The sequence below is a fragment of the Periplaneta americana genome, chromosome 2, assembly GCF_040183065.1.
Source record: "Periplaneta americana isolate PAMFEO1 chromosome 2, P.americana_PAMFEO1_priV1, whole genome shotgun sequence".
Classification (NCBI taxonomy): Eukaryota; Metazoa; Arthropoda; class Insecta; order Blattodea; family Blattidae; genus Periplaneta; species Periplaneta americana.
Window position 1 is genome coordinate 139,643,544 of NC_091118.1, and position 23,177 is coordinate 139,666,720.

Sequence of the window (23,177 nt, forward strand, 5' to 3'; positions counted from 1 at the left end):
GAGTCGCCGGAGAACATCGTGATAGTACTCATCTGTCACCGTTTGTCCTTCCGGTGCATATTCGTGATGCACAATTCCACGGACATCAAAGAAAACAGTCAGCATCACCTTGATTTTGCTTCGCACCTACCGTGCTTTCTTCGGCCTTGGAGACTCGGGATTCTTCCATTGCGACGACTGTATTTTTGTTTCTGAGTCGTACCCGTACACCCATGACTCATCTCCAGTTATCACGGTGTTCAGAAACCCAGGATCAGTGTTGGCGGTGTCCAGAAGGTCCTGTGCAACGTCACGAAGGAGGTCTTTTTGTTCCGGGGACAACAACTTGGGCACGAATTTCGCAGCCACTCGGTTCATGTTCAAATCATCACGCAAAATTGCATGTGCAGAATCTTTACTCACTCCAACCTCTTCGGCAATCTCCCGCACGGTCAAACGACGATCTGCCATCACCAAATTTCGCACCCTCTCAACAACAGCTGCACTCTGAGCAATTTGGGGCCTGCCACATTGCTGCTTACTCTCCGCTGATGTGCGGCCATCTTTGAATCGGTTGAACCACTCCTTAATTTGTGTTACACCCATCGCATTTTCCCCAAACACTTGCTGAATCTTACGAATTGTTTGACTTTGAGAATCACCAAGCTTTTGACAAAATTTGATGCAGTATCTTTGCTCAATTCGTTCAGTCATCTTGCGAGAAAACTAAATCCGACAAACACTTAGAACAGCACCTTACTTGGCGACCACCAGCCAGTGACTGGCACAAGCGAATGCGGTGAAAAAATTCAAGCATGCGCATTACGGTTCCTCCTTCCACCGTGCACAGTGGCGCCGCATTAGAATCACTACTTTGCGCGGGAAAATTTAAGGTCGGATACTTTTTAGACAGGCCTCGTATTTTCAATATTTAGATTTACTTCTGTTATTGGATACGTTAGAAAATACGTAGGAATAACTTATTTCAAAGTATTGCAAGAAGGAAGAATGTCCGCTAAGACAACACATATGTACACAATTGTATTTTCTAAACTCGAACGCTTTATAGGTGACGTAGGGCAATAATAGATTTGAGTGAAAATTATGTGAAAAAGTAGATATTTGCAGCCACGTAATTTTGAAATAACGTGTTATATTTACAATTGTAGTAATATGAAATCTTGAATGAGAAAAAATGTAGTCCAGTACTCATTTAATGACGCAAAGATGTCGCAACATATGAAGTCGATAGATTTTTTGGACAATGGGAATAGAATCCGTCATGCGTACTGTACTGTCTTCAACGGAATTTGTTTCATAAACTTCGGCGCACGGTATAAAAACTACGTGTTCTGGTATGTGTCACGTGATAGTGCTGTTACATCATCTGCGGTTTATTTCGTCTACGTAGTAGCACTATTTCATTCAGTGACTCTTTGCATAGCTTTTTCTATGTCGAAATTCAATGTGGTATACGAACGGTAGGCAAATGTTCAAAATTGTCTCCTATAAAGAAACGGAATAATTTCAGGGGCTGTAAATGTACGACACGGAACCCACAGCCAGAACAGGAACCGCAGTAGTACCGAGGAAAATTAGTTCGTCTAATGTAAGTAATACAGTGATTTATCCTTATTAAGAAATTCAAAACACCCACTCGAATGGAAGACGTAAGGTACTTACTAACACTAATAATGACAATATCCTGTATCGAACACATTTTATTGAGACCAACGTAATTTAAATTCCAACGGCTAGTACTTCATATACATATTCCTCTCATAATATAGGCCAAATCAATCTACTGTAGTTGAATCTAATTGTGTAATATAATTGTATTTTGACCTAACAAGTCTAACCTCTTATAACGATTTATTTTTAAATTATACCAAGCAAAAACGGCGAGTTGAAGGTCTGAAGCTCACGAGAAAGTTCTTGTATAACGCAGAACAGTTCAATTTAAAACCCAATTATGCATTCAAACGTTTTTATAATCCAGATTAGTTTAAAGTCTTATAACGACTGTTTTATGAAATTGTTAGACTTACGAGAAAATTCTGTTACAAAACCAACGAGCCTAATTAAAGCCCTAACATTATCCTAACCAACTTCTTTATAACCTAAACTAGTTTAAAGTCGTATAACGACTGATTATGGAGTCGTGTGATTTACGAAAAAAATCTGTTATATCACAAACCAGTGTAATTAAATAAACCCAATTAAGTATTCTAACTTTTTCATAACCTAAACTTGTTTAATGTCTCATAACGACTGATTTATGAAATTGTGCGACTTACGAGAAAATTCTGTTATAAAACAAGCCAGTGTAATTAGTCAAACTCAATTATGTGTTGTAAATATGTTATAACCTAAACTAGTTTAAAGTCGTGTAACGACTGATCATGGAATTGTATGATTTACGAGAAAACTCTGTTACAACACTCTAATTAAAGAAACCCAATTATGTGTCCTAACTTATTTTATAACCTAAGCTAGTTTAATGCCGTATAAAGACTGATTCATGGAAGTGTGAAACGTAAAGACAAAATTCTGTTATAAAACAAACGAGTCTAAATAAAGAAAATTATGTATTTTATAACATTGTCAAAACCAAAATTTTCATAATGTAAATTAGTTTAAAGTCGTATAACGACTGATATTTTGATTTGTGCGATTTACTAGAAAATTCTGATATAAAACAAACCTGTATAATTATTGACACTCAATTATGTGTTCTAACTTTGTTATAGCCAGGGAAAGGGATTTGGAGTATTATAACGAATGGTGAAACGTAGTATAGATATTCGTAGCTCAGTGACTGTCAAGCGAGCTGCATGGACGAGTACAGTCCACTTCATACAAACTTACACGCAACGTGCTGTAAACGTATTTCAGAATAAACAATTGTTATACTAGTTTAATGACATATGGTTGCCTACATACATAGTCTGCATTTCATTTTGAACAACATGTGTTTTTCTTGGCAGCGCACAAGACACCAATAAACAACATTACAGATATACATAATTAAATATCAATTTCTGCGTCCTCGCGTGTGAATGGAAACATTGATTGCTGATAGACAGTTGTCTTCTGTATGGAACTCGCCTCTGAATATGTTTGTTTTTCTGTCAGGAGCGTGTTAAATTAAAACCTTTATTTACAATATAATGAAATATTATAATATGTATGCAACGTATATTACAGTATTTACAATATATGCAATATACTACAATGTTTACAACATAGCCTAATACAGTATCATTAAATGTTGAACTAAATGTAGAAGCAAACGAAACGGCATTTTCAATTAATGCTATGTTTTGTTGATAAAACAATTACTCCTGCTTTGCCTTGTTATGATAAATTGTAAATATCATTTTCAAATTTTCAAAATACAACTTTGCTCTGTTGCAAGGAAGGATATTTTTTAACATCTGCAGAGACAATTGGAGAGTACTTGAAACAAGATACGTCAATTAAATTCACATGTTGAATGACGTCATTGAGACACGTCTTTGTTAGTACATCTGAAATCCGACTAAGAATACTTACCCATCATTTTTAATCAAAATTATGTTCATTTTTTCACCAACACGTTTTCCTACTTCACCTTCTACTGCACTCAGTTTATTTGCAATAGTCCTCATAATATTTATTTGCTCAGCTAATTCTACTCCTGACTTCTCTAATCGAATAATGGCATCCCGTAAATATAAAAAATTTGACTTAATATCCACCACTTCTTTTTCGATTGTTCTATCCTTTAGCAGTTCCTGGCGTATTTGAATCGCAGCCGCGTCATCGGGATCGAAAGACTGGACCACTTTCTTCACAGATTTGAGGTGATGTGCGTAATAATTGCAAGCTTCCAACCATGACCCCCATCTCTTAAGAACTGGGCATGGGGGAAGTGACAATTTGGGGAATTGTTTCCTGAATTATGATACTCGATCTGGAGCTTTTACAAATATAGGCTAGTCTTTCAATTTTGTATTGTTAGTTGGTTTCACTTTCGGCATTGTACCTGCACTTCACTACTCTGAACTGCAAACCTGCATGTTCAAGTTCTTATGCGACAACTGTCCCGTTCACCTGTTGTTGACGTGCAGAGATCTGCGAATATGTCATGGAGGGGAGGACTTGGTATAAAGGGTTGTAAACAAATGGCTATGTAGATGCCAATACTAGCTTTTACTGCTCCAAATTCCGTTCCCTAGTTATAACCTAAACTGTAATAAGTCTGATAACTATTGATTTATGGAATTGTGCGACTTACCAGAAAATTCTGTTATTAAAAATTGTCTAATTAATCAAAATTATATATTATGTAGCATTGTCATAACCAATTTTTTTTCTAGCATAAACTAGTTTAAAGTCGTATAACGAATGATGTATGGAATTGTGTAATTTACGAGACAATTCTGTTATAACATAAACCATTCTAATTAAAGAAATTCAACTATATAATTTAATATTTGTTACAATCTAATCTAACTAGTTCAGTCTCGTATAACGACTGATTCATGGATTTGTAACAGGTGAAAAGGTCAAATAAATGAATTTCAGCTTGCCAAAAATTCTAACTGCAGTGCATTATTATCTTAAACTTATTGATTCAATAGATATATTAAGTTGCACCATAGGAAAAAATGTACGGAACAAATTCTGTATGTATGTTATTGACGGATATAATTTTATATTTTTCAGACCTACAACTACAGTCAGAAAAGTGCATGGACTTGAATACAAGCTAAGTGAATAAATAAACTTCAACTTCAGTACATCCATTTGATCACAATATGTGGATAACTGTTGTATCGTTCTTTGTCGTTTGCATTGCTGCTGTAATTTATGTAACACTGAAAAATAATCGTAAGATTCATCTGCTATCTACGTTACCTGGACCATCTTTATTTTCTGCTCTAAAAGTCGCTTTCATCATTGGATTTTGTGACTACAGTCAAGTTTTTAAAATCGTCAAAGACTTATTTGATACCTACGGATCCATAGTGAGCGGATGGTATGGACCGATACCGATGATACTACTCAAAGATCCTCAACGTATTGAAACGTTATGCAAACAAGATAAGGTCTTGAAGAGATTTCCAGACATAGTGCATAAAAAAATTTTGGAACCTATATTCAAAAGCGGAATAATAGCAATTGAGGGCGAAGAATGGAAAAGACACAGACGTATTCTCAACATTGCATTCCACAACAACATTCTGGAGAAATATGTAAATAACTTTGATAAAAATAGCAATATTCTCGCGAATAGAATAGAAGAGTATGCGGATGGTAGTTTTCAAGCACTATATGTTCTTTTTACTCAGTGTACAATTGACATTGTTGTTGAAAATATATTTGGACATACGCTGGATACTCAAAAGAGGAATGATATTGCAGTAGTAGAAAACCTCGAAGGTGCAGTAGAGATGATGTCAAGAAAAGTATTGAAACCGTGGTTGTGCATGGAAATAATATTCAACATGTCAGAAGCAAGTCGGAAACAAGCATCTATTGCCTCCTTCCTTCATGGTATGGTCAACAAAGAAATTGACTACAGTTTAACTCAGTATGAAACAATGACACAGAATGGAGAAAACATAGAGGAATACATGAAGACAAAGGGAAGATTGACCGACATCCTAACAAATTCTTCAGAACTGAGTAGGGACGATCTTATTGGAGAAATAACTTCCGTTACAGGTGCAGGAGGGGAGACCAGTTCAACTGTGTGCTGTTTTGCATTGGCACTACTTTGTGAAAATCAAGATATCCAAGAAAGAGTTATGAAAGAACAAATAAAAATATTTAATAAAAATATGCACGCTCCAGTTGCAAATGAACATCTCATTCAAATGACATATCTCGAACAGGTAAGTTCATATAAAATGTAAGTATTTTTATGTGCAAGCACCTATCTTGTACTCGCAGTAAATTTGTTGCATGATTATTGTAAATTATCTTTCAAGCCCTATATTCTCGAATTCGAATACGGAAAACTACGGTTATATTTTTTTTTTCCAAAGAAACGATGTTAGCATAGCTTAATTTATCCATATATTATGAAGAAAGAGTGAAAGGAAGACACTGTGATTGAAATAATAGCTACCTAGGAGGAGATCGTAAAAAAATAACATAATTTCGACATTATGAAGTAATTTGAAGTGAAAGATTTATGAACATGTCTAATATCTAAAATGTTTTACCAGCACTTATAATTTATTACAAAGGCAACGGTAACAATCTGTTAACCATCAATTTTTAGAATGTTAGGTGGACAAATTAATGGTGAAGCACGATAGTCTAGTATTTGTGAAACATTATTACACTAAAGTGGATGAAATTTGAGAGATATATTCTGAATTCCAAATGTTTCGGAATATGTAAAGAGTAAATTCTTAATATTGTAATGCGAAGTTCCAATTTTAGTATTGATTTTTGTTTATTTTATTACAGTATTGCTTCATTACTTAAAACAAATGTGTTTTATTTAAAATTATTACCTATTGGTGCGTGTGTCTCAAAATGATCTTCAAGCATGGACACAGTTCAACTAGGTGATTCTTCTGGAAATTAATCCTGTTGTGCTCGTTGGGAACCTTGCACAAATGAATACAATTTGCATAGAATGGTTGATTGGATGGAAACTGTGAGTAGTGATGTAAATACTAATAATTGTGGAAATATAAGTTCTGTAAACATTTCTTTGGTGCCCAGTACCAAAAACAAAAAGATCAAGAAAACATCTTTTATGCAGCTATCTAAAAAAGCATTGAAAATTATGCCTGCTGAGATGTTAAAATGATTCATCTTTGAAGTAAAAGCGTTGAATGCTACAAACAAGTATTACTTCTTCAGTATCTAATCTCAATTCACCTCTTTCTAATATGCAAATCAATAAGTATATTTGCATACCCTTAAATACAGAAATAGTTCAGAATATGACGTGTTACGTCAATATTCCCAATTGAAAGAGATTACAAACCTTATCTACCGTAGACATTTTGGAGGAACCTTCTAATGTTTTTACACTTCAAATGGAAAAAAAAATCCACCTCTCTGTTTAAAGAACATTGAGAACTCTTACTGCAAAGCATACAGAATCATGTACAATCAGAAATCCTTACACAGTTGAAATTGTTCAATCATAAAAGTATAGGCATCAATATCCCATGATTTTTATCACTTACTACTTTCTTTGTTTTAATTCGTGAGCAATATTAAAACTCAGCTATAAAAATCTGACTGGAAATAAATATTCTACTGTTATTCTACTCTCTCATTGGTCAATAGAGAAAAGTTGGTCTTGAAGAACTTAACTATCCAGTTGATAAAGTAACAAGACTCCTAGCAAAGATCAAACAACCTACTCCTCTTTGCGCAATAAAACTAGACAACAACGACCACGATAAATCAATCTCACTCGCCGAAGGAACAGTGTAATTGACGAGATCCCTCAGTGTAAAACGTGCCAAAATTTTGGACATACAAAGAATTACTATCAACTCGAATCACAGTGTGTGCGATGTCTAAAGGCCCATCATTTCTCTCAATGCCCTAATTGTAAAACAACACCGCTTAATTGCGCGAACAGTCAACAACATCCAGCTAATCCAACTGTGAACACTATTTGCAGTTAAAGGAAAAATTCTCAAGTGGTGTTGAGTTAAGACATGCGCAACGGAATAATATTCCCGAAATTTCGCAACCATTATTTCAACGCAAAGTAGATTCTCATCATCAAGTAAATCTGGCAATGTCTATAGCATTTACTTCAAAATTTCAGGCAAATTCTCAATCTAGCATGTATACAAATTTAGTGAATGGATTCTTTGATCAGAGTCAACGCCTCCGTATAGGTCAACATGATCCAGAGCCTTTCTCTTCCTCACTCTTAACTGATCAACTCTCTGAGATTATCCCGCACATTCTGACTTTTTGACTTGTTTCTTGTAAAAATTATAGATTACATTATCTAGTCTCTGTGACCATACTTTCAGAATGGCAGTAAATAATCAAGTTTCTATCCATCAGCTCACTATAATGAATAATACAATGAATAATACTTGTGTAAAATCAATACTGATGGTATTAGAACCAAACGATTTTCTTTGGTTATCTTGTTGTCAACACATGATATTGCGATAGCATGTATCACAGAAACTCACATTCTTCCAAACGAAGTCTTCCCTGTTCCAGGATATGAAACATGTAGAAATGATAGGAATGCTACTACTGCATCTGGTGGTGTTGTCATTTTAATTAACGTAAAATTACACATCATTACGTACTTCTTCCTTATAAGTCTGGTATAGAAATAGACGGAATCAAAATGTATTAAATATCAGAGTAATAATCATTTTGTGATTATAAGATCCCAAAATATTTACTAAGTTTTACATAACTTGCTCTTTTATTTCCCTCAGTCGGTTTAACACTTCTTGTAGGTGATCTAAACTCAAATCACACATCAAGGGGCTGCAGGATAACGAATCCAAATGGTCGTCGTCTTTATGACTGTATTAACAACTTTGGTCTGCACATTCTCGCACCGACTGAACCAACATACTATCTATCCATATAATCAAGCTAAGCTCCCAGATATCCTGGATGTTGGAATTCAAAAGAATATTCATGTAGCAACTTACTAACAGCACTTGATTCAGATCATTGCCCAGTGTTGATTACTTTTCATTTGTTTCCTAATATAACATCTCATGTGAAACGCCTTATTAATGGTTTTGTTGAGTGGGACAAATAAAATGTTAATTGACCCTAGACACGATATTAATCACAGCATATCATCCACTGACAGTAACGGATATTGACTATGATATTTAAAATTTTACGAACACAATATGTTCAGTTGTAAAATTTTCTGCACTGTCCTCCAAGCTGTCATTGACACGTACTACTTACCATCTTCCATACTGCAATTAATTAATGGAAAACATCGAATTCGCATACAATGCCAACAAGAGAGGCAACTATAGCAGCGGAAGAAGCTGAATTATCCTATATGACTAGAGAAGACACATCTTGAACAACATCTTCTGTAATCATATTACTCTTCGTTGTTATTTCTATCTGAAGCCGATAATATGTCCTACTCTTTGGTACGCTACAAAGCGTACATCCTGCGTGAGTCAACAGCCATCTCGACACTTCGTGTTGATTCTCCAATAGCCACAGACAGAAACAAAATTTGATTTTCTTGCATCTCATTATCAACATGTATTCACCCCAAGGGAGAGTTTAAATGAACAGACTACATCTGAAATTGAAAAAGAAGTTACTGAAAATATTAATAAACCGAATGTGCGAGGAGAATGTCCTATACTACTCCGCAAAAACTGCCTCACTTTATTCAAAGGCTACCAAATAAAAAATTCCTAGGTTATGTTCTTATACCCAACACTGTATTAAAGAAGCTTACCAGAAAAGCTGTGATATATTTGACGTGATTTTCAATGTTGCCCTCGTAATTGAGTATTTTCCTAGAAGTTGGAACCTTGCTGAAATCGTTGATTGATTGAGAAAGTTATTCATAATCGCGTTTGCAAATTTACTTTCTAAAACAAGATTACATAAGATTTTCAGTTTGACTCTCGGCCGAAACATTCTACCATACATCAATTGCAAAGATTCACTGAATACATTACAAAAGTCTTTGAGAGAAAATAGTATACTTCCGCCGAGTTTCTGGAAATTGTCCAACTATTTTATACTGTTTGCCATGATGGTTTAGTACTAAAATTATATAGAATTGGTATTCCTGACTAACTCACACACTTTATGACAAAGTATTTTTTTATCTGAGCGTCAGTTCTCACGTACAGATGGAATTAAATCAACTCTTCGTCCCATTTTAACCACCAGTACCAGAAGAATCTGTACTGTCACCATTTCTCTTCAATCTCTTTACATATAATAATCCACATAATTACGATCATCATACATAGCCATGTATGCTGACGACAGAGTTCGCTTTTATCCTACTGTAATGTAAATACTGCAATTAGTACTCTTCAAACATCCTCACATGCGCCATCTAACTTGTTCTCTGACTGGCAATTACTACTTAACATTACCAAGACAGAAGCCAAAGATTTCTCTTTAAGACCTATTCATAAACAGGAAATACACACATTCGGCAGTAAATTGAGTATATACACAACACATCTTCGCAAATCCACCGAACACAAGCAACAGAACAACACAGGAGAAAGTCTTCTACAACTATCACCAGCCCCAACCACCAAACTAAAACACACAAACAAAACCGCTAAAACGTGTTGGAAATTTGAATACTGTCTGAGAGGACACGACAGCAACAGAGAGGAAGCTCAATAAAATAGCTCTACCCCATGAAAGTCTCCATAACCAATCAGACACTTCTGCCAGCGGAAAGGGAGATTAAAAATATTGTGACTTTTATTTTAAAAAATAATGGAATTTTTATTCTCACATCAATAATCACTTTTTATAATTACATTTAAACGCTCAACAGTGGGATTTCCACTCCACACAGCAACACAGTTTTCGTTATTGCACTCCACAGATGACAATGACAATTCACTTGGATTATTGAGAACAACAATGTATTGCTAATCTTAACTAATGTTCACAAAGCACTATTTACAAAACAGAACAGTCAGTTCTCAGTTCACATTTCGTTGCCTTGGCTAGTTCTAGCTAATTCACTCAAGTTCACAGTATATCGAACCCAAGGCTTCTAGAGACAGTCCACTGCACTCGAACTCAGGACTTTCGGGGACAGTTCACTGCATTCGAACTCAAGTCTTCCAACTGCGTTGCTTCCGCCTCAACGCAGCTCAAGTTCACTCGCATGTCGAACCCTAGACTCCTGGGCGCTGCTGATTCACTCGCTGTCCAATACTAACTATTGCTCGCTCCTTCTTCGCGTCTCCTATTTATCATTAAACCACAGTTCTAAAAGTTACTACATCGAGTGCCTTCCACCTTTTATCACGGCTTCTGTTTCTGGATGATTCTGTTCGATAGGTTTCGTTTCCCCCTTCACCTCGCACAGCGAAGCACCCACAGCTTTGGTCCCTCTTTGCCTCGCACCGCAGTCCACCTCCCCTTGCACTCTCGGCATGCAGACGTTCCCCTTACGTCCGTCACCCGCGCGCCCTGTCGGACGCGCGTTCGAATCCCGACGCAGCTGTCACTATATTAACAAAGAATATATAAGCGTGTGTATGTATGTATGTATGTATCTATGTGTGTATGTGTATGTGTATATGTATGTGTGTAATGTATGTGTGTATGTGCGTGTATGTATGTGTATAGTGTTCTGCCCAAGAGCAGGTCTTTAACTGCAAACCCAGCATTTTCCATTCTTTCCAATTTCTTGCTTCCCTCTTAATCTTCCCGTATGATACATTATACCTCTACGTTGTCTATCAGCTGATATCTGTTCCCCCGAACTCTTATCCCGTTCACCATTCCTTATATGTAGCCTATGTATATTATACTCCTACTCACTAGTCCCCTACAAATATCGCAAATTAACAAATTAGGCCTATACCGAAATAAAAGTAATCAATCACTGCACTCACACATATACTGGCAATTATGCCAGTAATAGTCTCATATGTGTGTATGTATGTGTGTACGTAATGTATGGGTATGTATGTATGTATGTATGTATGTATGTATGTATGTATGTATGTATGTATGTATGTATATACGTATATACATGCACAGTGTTCTGCCCAAGAGCAGGTTTTTTACTGCAAACCCAGCATTTTCCATCCTTTCCAATTTCTTGCTTCCCTCTTAATCTCCCCATTTGATACATATACCTCAACGTTGTCTATCAGCTGATATCTTTTCCCCCGAACTCTAGCCTATGTATATTATATTCCTACTCACTAGTGTCTACAAATATCGCAAATTAACCAATCAGGCCTACACTGAAATAAAAGGAATCAATCACTGCACGCACACATCTACTGGCAATTATGCCAGGAATAGTCTCATGTGTGTGTGTGTATATATATATATATGTATATATATATATTTTATTGTTATTTATGTACAATGGCTGGAGATGGCGTCCTGCGTGTATAAGATCCTAAAACGGCCTCTAGCTCAAAGCCAGAAATGTCAATAAACTACTACTACACTACTACTACTACTACCACTACTACTACCACCAATACCACTACCACCATCACCATCACCACCACTGTTCTTCGTTCCTTCAGACGCACCCATGAAATTAACTGGAGGGAAGGCGTTATATGGTCAAATTTACTAGTATTGCAGATGAATCGTACACACACATTATGAACACGTTGTAATCTCTCAGCTAAGAGTGAACTTACCTTAGTTAGCAAGGAATCGCAATAATCAAAGTCGGGCATTACAAGCGTCTGAGTAAGATTCTTTTTTAGACTAAATGGTAGAAATTCTTTCATATGAAACAAGGAGTGAAGTAGACAAAATATTTTTTTGGAAGTGTGTGTTACTTGAGTTTTGGAATTTAGATCGCTATCCATATAAATTCCATAGCCTATGTATATGAACAGAAAGTATGAGAAAGACAAGTTCTCATAACAAGCAGGATATTGTAATAACGACCTAATTGCCGTTAATACCATTGTTAAAGAGAAATATCTATTTCAAAAGTTCAAAAAATAATGGAAAATAAAATCTATATTAAAAAAAAACTTGGATTCCCCCCCCCCCCTTTCTTAACCCTTCAAGACACACAACAAGTTTATAACTTTTTAAATACCTTTTGAGTTTATGGTCCAACTGACAACTTTTTTTTTTCTTCTTTTTGGAAATTTTTTTCGAAATACTGAATGTTAATGATGAAGAACTGAACCTGTGGGCATTAGATGTCCGCACCGTTGGTATTGCTAGGAATACTCCAATTTATAAAATAATATTTTAAATAAAAGTTGCCCGATTTGTTAAGGAGAACATAAATACCGAGAAAAATTTCCATAGGCTAATTAAAATTAAAATATGAGAGCTGCCATCTCGAGTCCCATGAGTGGGGACCAACAGAAAGCGTTCATGGCTCTATCTGAAAGGCGAAAGACCCTTCCTCTAATTAAATTTGCAAAAATCGGCATTTATTGATCCAGTTCAGAGAAACTAATTTCTACCGCTTATTTGGGTCATATATATAATCTGTATGTGTGCGTTAGTGCATGTGTGTCCTACAACAGCGTTAGAAATTATATGCACATAGAGCGTGGAAGCGATATAAACCTGTACATTGAAAGGTGGGACAGATTGCATGAAAATAAACAAAAATTCTATTGTACGCTTTGAGATTAAGTGTATGGTTAATTAAACAGTTGCATCAAATTTAAACTCTCTGCCAACGTCGCATTGGACAAGATTCTACACGGAGGTATTGAACTCAACAGACGTGAGATATAAACAAAAGGTTACGTTTTACACAATCAAGGGACTGATTCGGGACGGGTTTTTCTCGAACAAATTTAAATCTCCTTTTCCCTAACAACAATTTGTTCCGGTCGTTGTCGATTCCGATCGTGAAGTTGGAATAACGCTGCCCGTGTCACGGACCAGCTATCAGATAGCGATGAATAACTCTGGACAGGGGTATTACCTTACCGGAAATCTTTTTGGATTCAATCTTTGAACGTCACGCGAGTTGCATTTCGTCTTTCAAAAAATTAAAATCATGTCCATATATTCCGAATTAGAAAATCTCTGCATTTTTGCCCTACGCTAAGTTGAATGACAATAAAAATTTCACTTAATATCGGAAGATTCAAACACACACTTCCACTGAATATTCAATTAATACTGGCACAAGACTAACTTCATTACTAATAATTATTCCCTTCCCCTATCAAAAGAAAGTTTAGAACAGTTGATCAGTGTTGCCACGTCTAGTCTTGTTAGTCAGCAACAAATTTGCAATACTGTTTATTTTATTTACACGAAAACCGTCCATTCTATTGAACTACGACACAGGAAAAAAGTATTCTTTATTACATTCTCTATTAGCATTGACAGAAATGAAGATCCTATGCAGAATGACTATCCACAACGACGGCGTTAATATTTTCGGTTAATAAATTTTTGTTCTTTTATCTAAACCTATTAACTTCCCACTGATATAGCATTAGACCTTTTTTATACTCAATATGACCAATTGGTTCTCCAAATCTGCAGGGTTATTTCACTTCACCCTGGATATAAACGGGAAGGAAGGGAACTGAATAAGTTCCTTTTGAGTGGTGAATCAGGCAGGGGAGTTAATGATAAGAATCTAATGTCATTGTGATCGTTTGTGAACAGTTTTCGAGATATTCGTACAAATTAATAAAAGCTAGCAGATGACAACATTGCATTACGTGACAGTAGCAGTTCAGTCGCAAAATTATGCACAGTCTAAAATAAAACAAAAGACCGGCTACCATACACTAAGATTTCGGTTGATTCCTTGAGGCCTTAGGTTTACACTTTAACGAATTTTTCATGCTCTTTTTTTGTCTGTTTACAGATCAAATGTTATAAATAATCCATAACAAAGATATATTCGAGGGCTAAATTGGGTGCTAAAATATCCTTTCCCTAATCGTGTAAACCAGACGCTGCCCGAAGTGGACTTAGACAAATAGATCGGTCATTTTTTGTGTCAAAGGCTGTACAGTTGTCAAAAGAAAAAGTGGCCGCTCTCTAGACACAAAGTTCCCTTCGGGTATCTCCACTACAATTCGGAGACAGGCGATGTTACATATTGTTGGACCACGTGGCCTGATATCTACAGTCAGAATGAATGTTTTTGCGTGTTAATCTGTAGCGTAATGGTAGCGTTTCGGGCAATTGTTTTTAAGGTCGTGCGTTCGAACACAACCTAATGATTTTTGTTTTTTTTTTTTTTTTTTTTTTAGGAGAGTGACAAAATATAATTGCTCCTGTTTCTTTTATGACTGTTTTAGTAATTAGTATCAGGTTCATGAGTGTATTATGCCATGACTTCGTCATTATTTATTATGACATTCATTGTTTTAATATCAGTTACTATCGGATCTATTGGAGGATTAAATCAAATTTTAATCCGAAAAATCTTAACATATTCTTATGGCTGCAAATGGAAAGAAAGATTATATTCTTAACAAAAAATATCTTTCGTGGCATAAACAAAACAAACTTACTGGCTCTGCCTTGAAAAGTTAAAAAAATTAAAATTAAAAAAAAAAAACAAAAAGCCACGATTCAATATGTAATCCATCTTCCTCCCATCTCGATCACATCTTGCAATGGAGTGGGCATTGAATCGACTAGCATTTTCAAATACCGACTGTTCTCAGTCACGGCATCCCAGGGACCATGGACGAGCTTCCACAAATCATCAGGGCGTCTTGGAGGGGGATTGGTCCAATTTTTTCCAATATGCTTCTTTACATGTGCCCATATATTCTCTAAAGTGTTCAAGTCCGGAGAGCGACGAGGCCATTCTATCAATTCAATATCCTGTCTCCTCGCAAACCAGTCCCGAATCAATTGAGATGTGTGGACTGGATGGTTATCCTGCTGGAATTGAAGAATTCCAACAGGATACAGATACTCTATCACTGCGAGCACGCATGGCAGCGTATCTGTGGTCGAATCGGGTACCAGGAGGACGATATACAAGAGTGGGTCCTTCCTTTGTAGTAGAAAAGGTGACTTCATTAGAAAAGATTACTCTTTTCCAATCCCGATCACCAATTCCCAATGCAAAGACTAAACGCGCCTCTATATGCTCTTCCTTATGAACGTCCCTAGGAATGGCACGTCGAGATCTCAAATTGGCGGTCCTTAAACGATTTCTCACGGTCTGGTCGTGGCCAGGGAAATTAACAACTGCCTTCAAAGTAGCAGCGGTATGAAAGGGATTCCTTTCAACCCCTTCCACTAATCTGGCGTCCTGTTGTGGAGTTGAAATTTTCCTTCTACCACTCCCAGCTTTTCGGCCAAAAATTGCCGAGCGTTGATAATTCTGCACCCATCTCCTGGCTGTCCTTTCTGAAACGTTGAAACGCCTACCTGCCTCGGATGCCGAAAAACCAAGATGAACCACAGCCCGTATTATACTTTCATTCGTTCCTGCACCCCTCTGTGGAGCCATGTCAGCCAAAGTCGCAGGCAGAAATGGCTTCGTGGTTTCCTCAGAGAATTAGCCTCTACCTAGGTCTTAAAATAACATCAAAACATTCATTATACTAAAAATATATATTCTTCAATAAGGAAATAATAATATAAATACTTATTAGAGTCTTATTAATAACTATATCATTTTCAAACATAAAGTCCACAGAGTTAAGAAGAATAATAATTATTTTATAATCTCGACCTCAGTGTCGGAATTTGTTTTCGAAAAAATTGTTGAACTCTATCCACGCAATACGTCCTTAATCATTGCTTCTGTTAACAGTGCTGCTGTTGCAGTTGGTATTAAAACTACAAATATTATTGTCATAAACGTAACCTTTTTATATCATTATTAAATATTCAGAATATAATTCAAATGAATGTTCAGTTGTAGTGTTTCTGACAATGCGCTGAATTACGTTAATACAAGGTAAATGACATAGGTCAGTCGGAAGAACGTAGGAACGTCGGACGTCGCGAAATTCGGAATTGAAATGTCAAAGTATCAGGTTCAAATCCTTGTGACACCTTTCCAATTCATTATGTTACAGGATTGTATAATGTAATAATATAACAGTATAAGAAGAAAAACTAACACTCGTATTAGGCAGCTGTATTGTTCTAAACCTAACATTAAATTTATATTACTTACATCGCTGACGAACGATAACAGAATACAAATGATAATTTGAATATTATTTATATCGCTAATGAACGATAACAGAATGCAAATGATAATTTGAATATTATTCACGTCGCTAAAGAACGATAACAGAATACAAATGATAATTTGAATATTATTTATATCTCTAATGAACGATAACAGAATACAAATGATAATTTGAATATTATTCACGTCGCTAAAGAACGATAACAGAATACAAATGATAATTTGAATATTATTTATATCGCTAATGAACGATAACAGAATACAAATGATAATTTGAATATTATTCACGTCGCTAAAGAACGATAACAGAATACAAATGATAATTTGAATACTAATCATACCAATAAAGAACGATAACAGAATACAAATGATAATTTGAATATTATTTATATCGCTAATGATCGATAACAGAATACAAATGTTAATCTGAATATTATTCACGTCGCTAAAGAACGATAACAGAATATAACAAATTATAACTTAAATATAATATATATCGCTAAAGGAACGATAAAATATAAATAACTTCAATATTATTCATATCGATAAAGAACGATAACAGAACATAAATTATAATTTCAATAATTCAGTATTTATATCTCTAAAGAGCGATTAAGAAATAAAATGAAAACTTGAACAAAGCCCGAACTCACAACCTTCAAATCATTAAGTGAGCACTCTACCGCTGGTCTACGAGGCGCAGATATGGAATGATTCCATAGTTCTGGAACTGCTTCTAAAAGCACATGCATCGTGTAACATCGCCGTGACCCGAAGTGGACTTAAAAAATATTTGCTGTTCACGAGTGCGGCCACTTTTTTTTTTTTTTTTTTTTTTTTTTGGCAACTGTACATAACTGCACGGGAAATCTAGCAACCTAACGCCTCACGAAGAGGTATTGGTGACTCTGCAGTTCCTCCTCCTCGATTCGATTCTCCTTCAGACTTTCTCCTACCATCATTGACTGCACGGTTACCATGTCCATCTTCCACACATTTTGGCCGTAGGCCTAAATTCATTGAAGGTCAGTAACAAATTACCAATGTTACGCGAAACACACCAATAAGGTACACATTTGTTGGTACTTTCCCTACAAAATCACTCAACATAACCTCTCCGACGTACCCCCTTTTCCTGGAATACGCATTCGAAAAGACAACTAAAAATGCTACTTTTCTCCAACCCCTTCAAAGAAGACCATAAAAATATTAGGCTTTGATATTTAACTCAGTGTCCTGATTCATCTTTCAAAAGGACCCAATTTAGTCCTCTTTTATGCTGGATCATCTTGATGGTTGAGCGCAGTGGTAATTAAAGTCTATACTTGCAGCTTCTTTGAACAGGTTCCTTCCACATGCATTATTATATTGTTTCTTCATTTAATTTTTTCAGGTAGTGAAAGAAACTCTGAGACTCTATCCGGCTGTTCCTCATGTATATAGGAATACAGTGGATGAAGTCGACCTCGGAAATGGAGAAATAATTCCGGAAGGAAGCCTCGTGGTTATCAGCGCTTACGTTATCCATCGCGACAAGGACTACTTTCCCAATCCTGATAAATTTGATCCTGATAGATTTACACCTGAGAACTCTGTGGGCAGACATCTTTATTCATACATACCCTTCGGATTTGGACGCAGAATGTGCGTGGGGTATAAATTCGCTATGATGGAAATGAAGACCATCCTGTCTACAGTCATCAGAAGATATCACTTCATAGCAGTAGAAGGTGGTATGGACAGAATCAACGAAAGCTTGCAGTTGGGAATTGTAATGAAACCACTAACTGATTTCAAATTTAAATTTGTACCCAGGAAATTATATAATGTTGAATAGGAAATGTGTTCCTTGATATGTGTTGTAAAATGTTGGCCGAATTTACGGAAAACATTAGGTATTGTTGTATATTTTAAACAAAGGGGAAATAAAAAAAATCTTCTCTCGATTATGTTTGAATGTGATGATAAATTTGGCGATGATTTCGTCTGAGTATATTTCATTTTAATCTGTTATTTAGCGACATTGTATAGCGTTGATGAATTGGGAATATCAAGGTGAGCTCTTTACGAGTTGGTTTCAGGGACTTTTCATGGAAATCAACGACATTAAGGTTACAGTTATGGAATAACTGCTACATGTACCATGTTATTTGACCGCTGAGTGCTGATGTCGCCACTGTCGAATACTATACATCTTAGGCGATAAAGGAGCGCGGGACATTGAGGGGATCAAAGCATTCCCGGAGGGGGATGACGCACTGTCCTATAGCTCCGTCGCTCTTATTTCCGGCAGCCTATCACGTTACAAGTCGGTGACATTGAAACGTGTGCGTCTTGTCATTCGCTGCCGATAACGTTATACACTTCCTAAGACTCGATAAATACTTAATATAATCGCCTGCCGTTTTGTTTCTTTCGTTGGTATTCGCAGAAAGCACACGAGAATGTTATTTTCCGCTCAATTATTTGCTCAATTACAGTGCGTTTGATAATGTTTATCTGTGCGGCAAACAGATTCCTCGTCTGGTACCTCGGCAACGAAAGAACAAAAATGGCGAACGATTCTGCCTATCTAGACTTTATAGAGACTTCACTTCCTAAGACGTAAGCAAAGAGGAGGAGTCACGCCGGAAATAACAGCGACACGACTATAGTTAATGGAATCAACACCGATCAATTTGTTGGTCTTCTATGCCCAAGGTTGCGGGTTCGATCCCAGGCAGGTCGATGCCATTTAAGTGTGCTTAAATGCAACAGGCTCATGTTAGTAGATTTACTGGCATGTAAAACAACTCCTGCGGGACAAAATTCCGGCACATCCGGCGACGCTGATATAACCTCTGCAGTTGCGAGCGTCGTTAAATAAAACAAAACAGAACATAACCGATCAATGTAGTAGTAAATGAATAAGAAACAGATAGTCAACACAAGCGGACATTGGCACTCACACCTCAGAGCAGTCTGTAAGACTATGGCTGTGTTCAGCTGCTGAAGTACCGCTGAAATAGCTGCAACATTGAACGCCTTGCTGACCGACAGTGCTGAAATAGCGGCTGCCATTTATCACAGCATTTTTTTTTTCGCTGCAAGTCTGCTGCAAGCCAGCGAAAGTGGAGGGGGTAGGCAACAACCAATGATGTCATATTCCGGAGTAAATGCAATAATGGTGTCTTTCATTTGCAAACACAGCGGGCATTTTGCAATCTGGTTACTCGAAAAGTCACAGCTGCTGTAACTCAGTAAAAATGAATAGTTGAATTAGTGCTGTCCCGGCAGAACGCAGCATATGAGTCCTGCTTACTACACCAAAACCACACCGCTAGCGTCAATGAAACACTGTTGCAACGCATGAAGAAACCAGTGGATGAACGTACAGCTTCCAGAAACAACATAATCACTAATACTTTCTTCTACAAGGCACTATAAATCAGAATGATTGCATTTCACCATTAAGACTTGGGTTAGGAGAAGGACGGCGAAATTATAATGCGGAAACAATAGGCATTTTACTCCGAGAGGTAAGAGTTGCTATAGAAACCTCAAGAATAGGAAGAAGAAACAAAGCAATGACCCAAAATATCTGCGAAAATCTAGTTTCCAAGGCCCGGAATGTTGCAGGGGGATTTGCTGATGTAGATATTCCCTTTCCCTCCTTCTTTCCACTAACATGCCCACTTTTCCTCATTTCGACCATCATCTACAAGTGATAGTGGTTGTGGTTGTGGTATTGGTTGTGGTTGTTGCACCCTTCATTCCATCATTTAAAAAATATATATTTTTTCCTCTTTTTCCGAGTGTTTTTGGCTGCCATCCCTAAATTATCTGGGGCCACCTCTCAGCGTTCATTTCCCCAAGTGGCTATACCATCGTATTTTTTTTTCTTCGACTCTCGCAATTATTATTATATCGGCCTCAGCCCTACTGCATAGTTCCTTATTCGGCACTGACCTTTATTGTTAGGCCATAACTTTACCAGTAAGGCCATTCCTCTGTTATAAATTTATTTGCGTACTTTTCCGTTATTTCCCACTCTTCAAAACCATACTCGCATACGGTGATATTCTCCACAATAGTTTTATACAAAGACCTTCTAACACTTCTTGCTACACTCTTGCTGCATATTACTGAATGCAATTATTTTATTGGAACTTCACGTTTCATAAACCCATTTCTTACCTCATGTGTACCTCCATTTCTTATATTTATGCACACAGGTAAGCCAACCTCCAGATCTTTAATGCCTCAGTAAGAGAAATTTAAAGTAGAGTTAGCTCTATACATTAGCTCTGTCGTATTCTTTATTACCAGGTTTAAGTAAAGGCATGCTGTGGTAAGTTTTTGTTGGGTATATGAACATAAAACGTGATTTTTAAGTTACCTACTTCATAATGAAGATGCAATCAACACAAGTGCCCAGATTTGAACTCACATTGTTTTTAAATGTTATCAGAGTCGTTTTCCGTAAGAAATTTCTACAAAGTAAACCGTAATTAATGTCATTAATTTTAAGCGGTTATTTATTGAGATATTTCATAGAAAAATGTTTAATGCAATTTTGCTCGATTGCGATTCCCATTCGAGAAAAAAATTATTTTATATGAAACATTACATAGCGTATTTTGGGAAAGGTATTGAATTAATTCCCGATATGGTCAGTAAATTTAAGAGACCAGTGTATTATGACAATACCTGATTGAAAGAATTTCAATTTTCTCCTTTAAATGTACAGAAATTTGACCTGAAGAAATGTAGGTTTTCGTCGTGCAAAGGAATTTTTAAACGTAATATGTTGTCGCAACTCTGTAAAGATTATTGCTGCTGGGAGAGGCTTATATACGTGTCGCAGGCCAGGTACACTGTACAGCTGGAGTGCTCAAGACGAAGGTGAGAAACCGAGACCTGTAAACATGACACACGTGATTGATTTTAAAGACGTCTCGGGAAATTTGATTTCTTGTATGCAAGTTTACTGGTTACAGCTTTGAAAATGAAAGTGGAAGGGAACTGTTTCTAATTGCCTGAAGAAAATGCTTTCAGTACGGCAAATAGAGTTATTTTAAATTATTAAATTGGTTTGTTATAACATAAAATAAACTTTTCTTATTGTCTGTGTTCACTCAATGTTTAATTAAAATTAAATCGAAAGAGTTTAAAAATATAAATTTTAATTTTCTTCGTTTAACGTAAATAACATGCCGTATTTTTATTTTTGTCTGTAGAGTTTTTAAATGCTTTAAAATTGTATTTTATTACAACGTGAAATAAGCATTATTATTGTTTTTGTTCTCCAGAACATTCAATTGATATGGGGGTGTAGAAATATTTCTTAATCTTTAAATTTATTTTGAAATAAGCATATCTTATCTGTGTTCTCTGCACATTTAATTAAAATTAGGTTGTAGAGTTTATTTTTAAATTTCCAAGAGCTTGTTTATCATGTAATCATGAGTGTTCATTTTTCGTTCTCTAACACAATTAAAACACAAAAATTGAACGGTATATTATCTGTACTGCATTTTTACGCGTTTGAAAACAATGTACAATGAGGGACATTCTAGCTGAGCGATTTGAGATTTTTTTTCTAGTCAAAGTATGCCACACTATGCATACTACGAGCCGAAACTTTTCAGTCATATGTGTGCAGGTATTCGCTTCGATTTCGATTTTCTGTTTAAATACTGTACGTATCTATGATGAGAAAAAATTATAACTATAGCTTCTTATGAACCGCGACAGTTTATATCCCTCCCTGTTCATGGCAATGACCTTGCACTCACCTATTCAGAGCACGTCAGGTGAAGGGGTTGTTCAGTGCAACAAAATTCTGACATGCACTCACCCCTGGCTACAGTGTTGCACGATGTCATAATTTACATATTTTAAACTGTACGTTTTCTGGAAAACTATTCAAAATATAGCAAAATGATATTTGACATCTTTTTTAGTCTTTACTGAAGGAAGTATGTACCAGAATTATCGACATTATAGTGAGGGTCACATAGGAACAGTTCCTTAACAGCAAATATTGCGGCCTTGTCAGTGTTGCCAACTGTTACCAGATGTCACACGATCCTTCGTACTAAATGACTTATTTACTTACCGTACTTTATGTTGGAAGGTTATTCTAAATAATTCAATAATTTGTAACATATTTTGGTAGGCAAACTATACGAGAAAGTGATCAACATGTCAAGTATTTTGTCTGGCAATACGAAATTCATTGGTTTGACTAAACAATTGACTCACGAGACCTAACCAAAAAATGTGTTTTGTTTGAACACATAAAATTATTAGTACTAACCCCGAAAACTTACCTGACTATAGTCTCGAATTATAACCACAACGCAACACACAAAATAAC

At 36.1% G+C, this 23,177-nt stretch overlaps 1 protein-coding gene across 1 annotated transcript; it reads left to right on the forward strand.

Moving 5' to 3' along the window:
• Window positions 1–1,404: 1,404 nt before the first annotated feature.
• LOC138694623 (cytochrome P450 4C1-like) lies at window positions 1,405–18,762 on the forward strand. Its single transcript, XM_069818541.1, has 3 exons — window positions 1,405–1,588; window positions 4,690–5,861; window positions 18,210–18,762. Exons 2-3 carry the CDS (start codon window positions 4,782–4,784, stop codon window positions 18,651–18,653), a joined length of 1,524 nt encoding a protein of 507 aa, XP_069674642.1. The 5' UTR covers window positions 1,405–1,588; window positions 4,690–4,781; the 3' UTR covers window positions 18,654–18,762.
• Window positions 18,763–23,177: the final 4,415 nt, after the last annotated feature.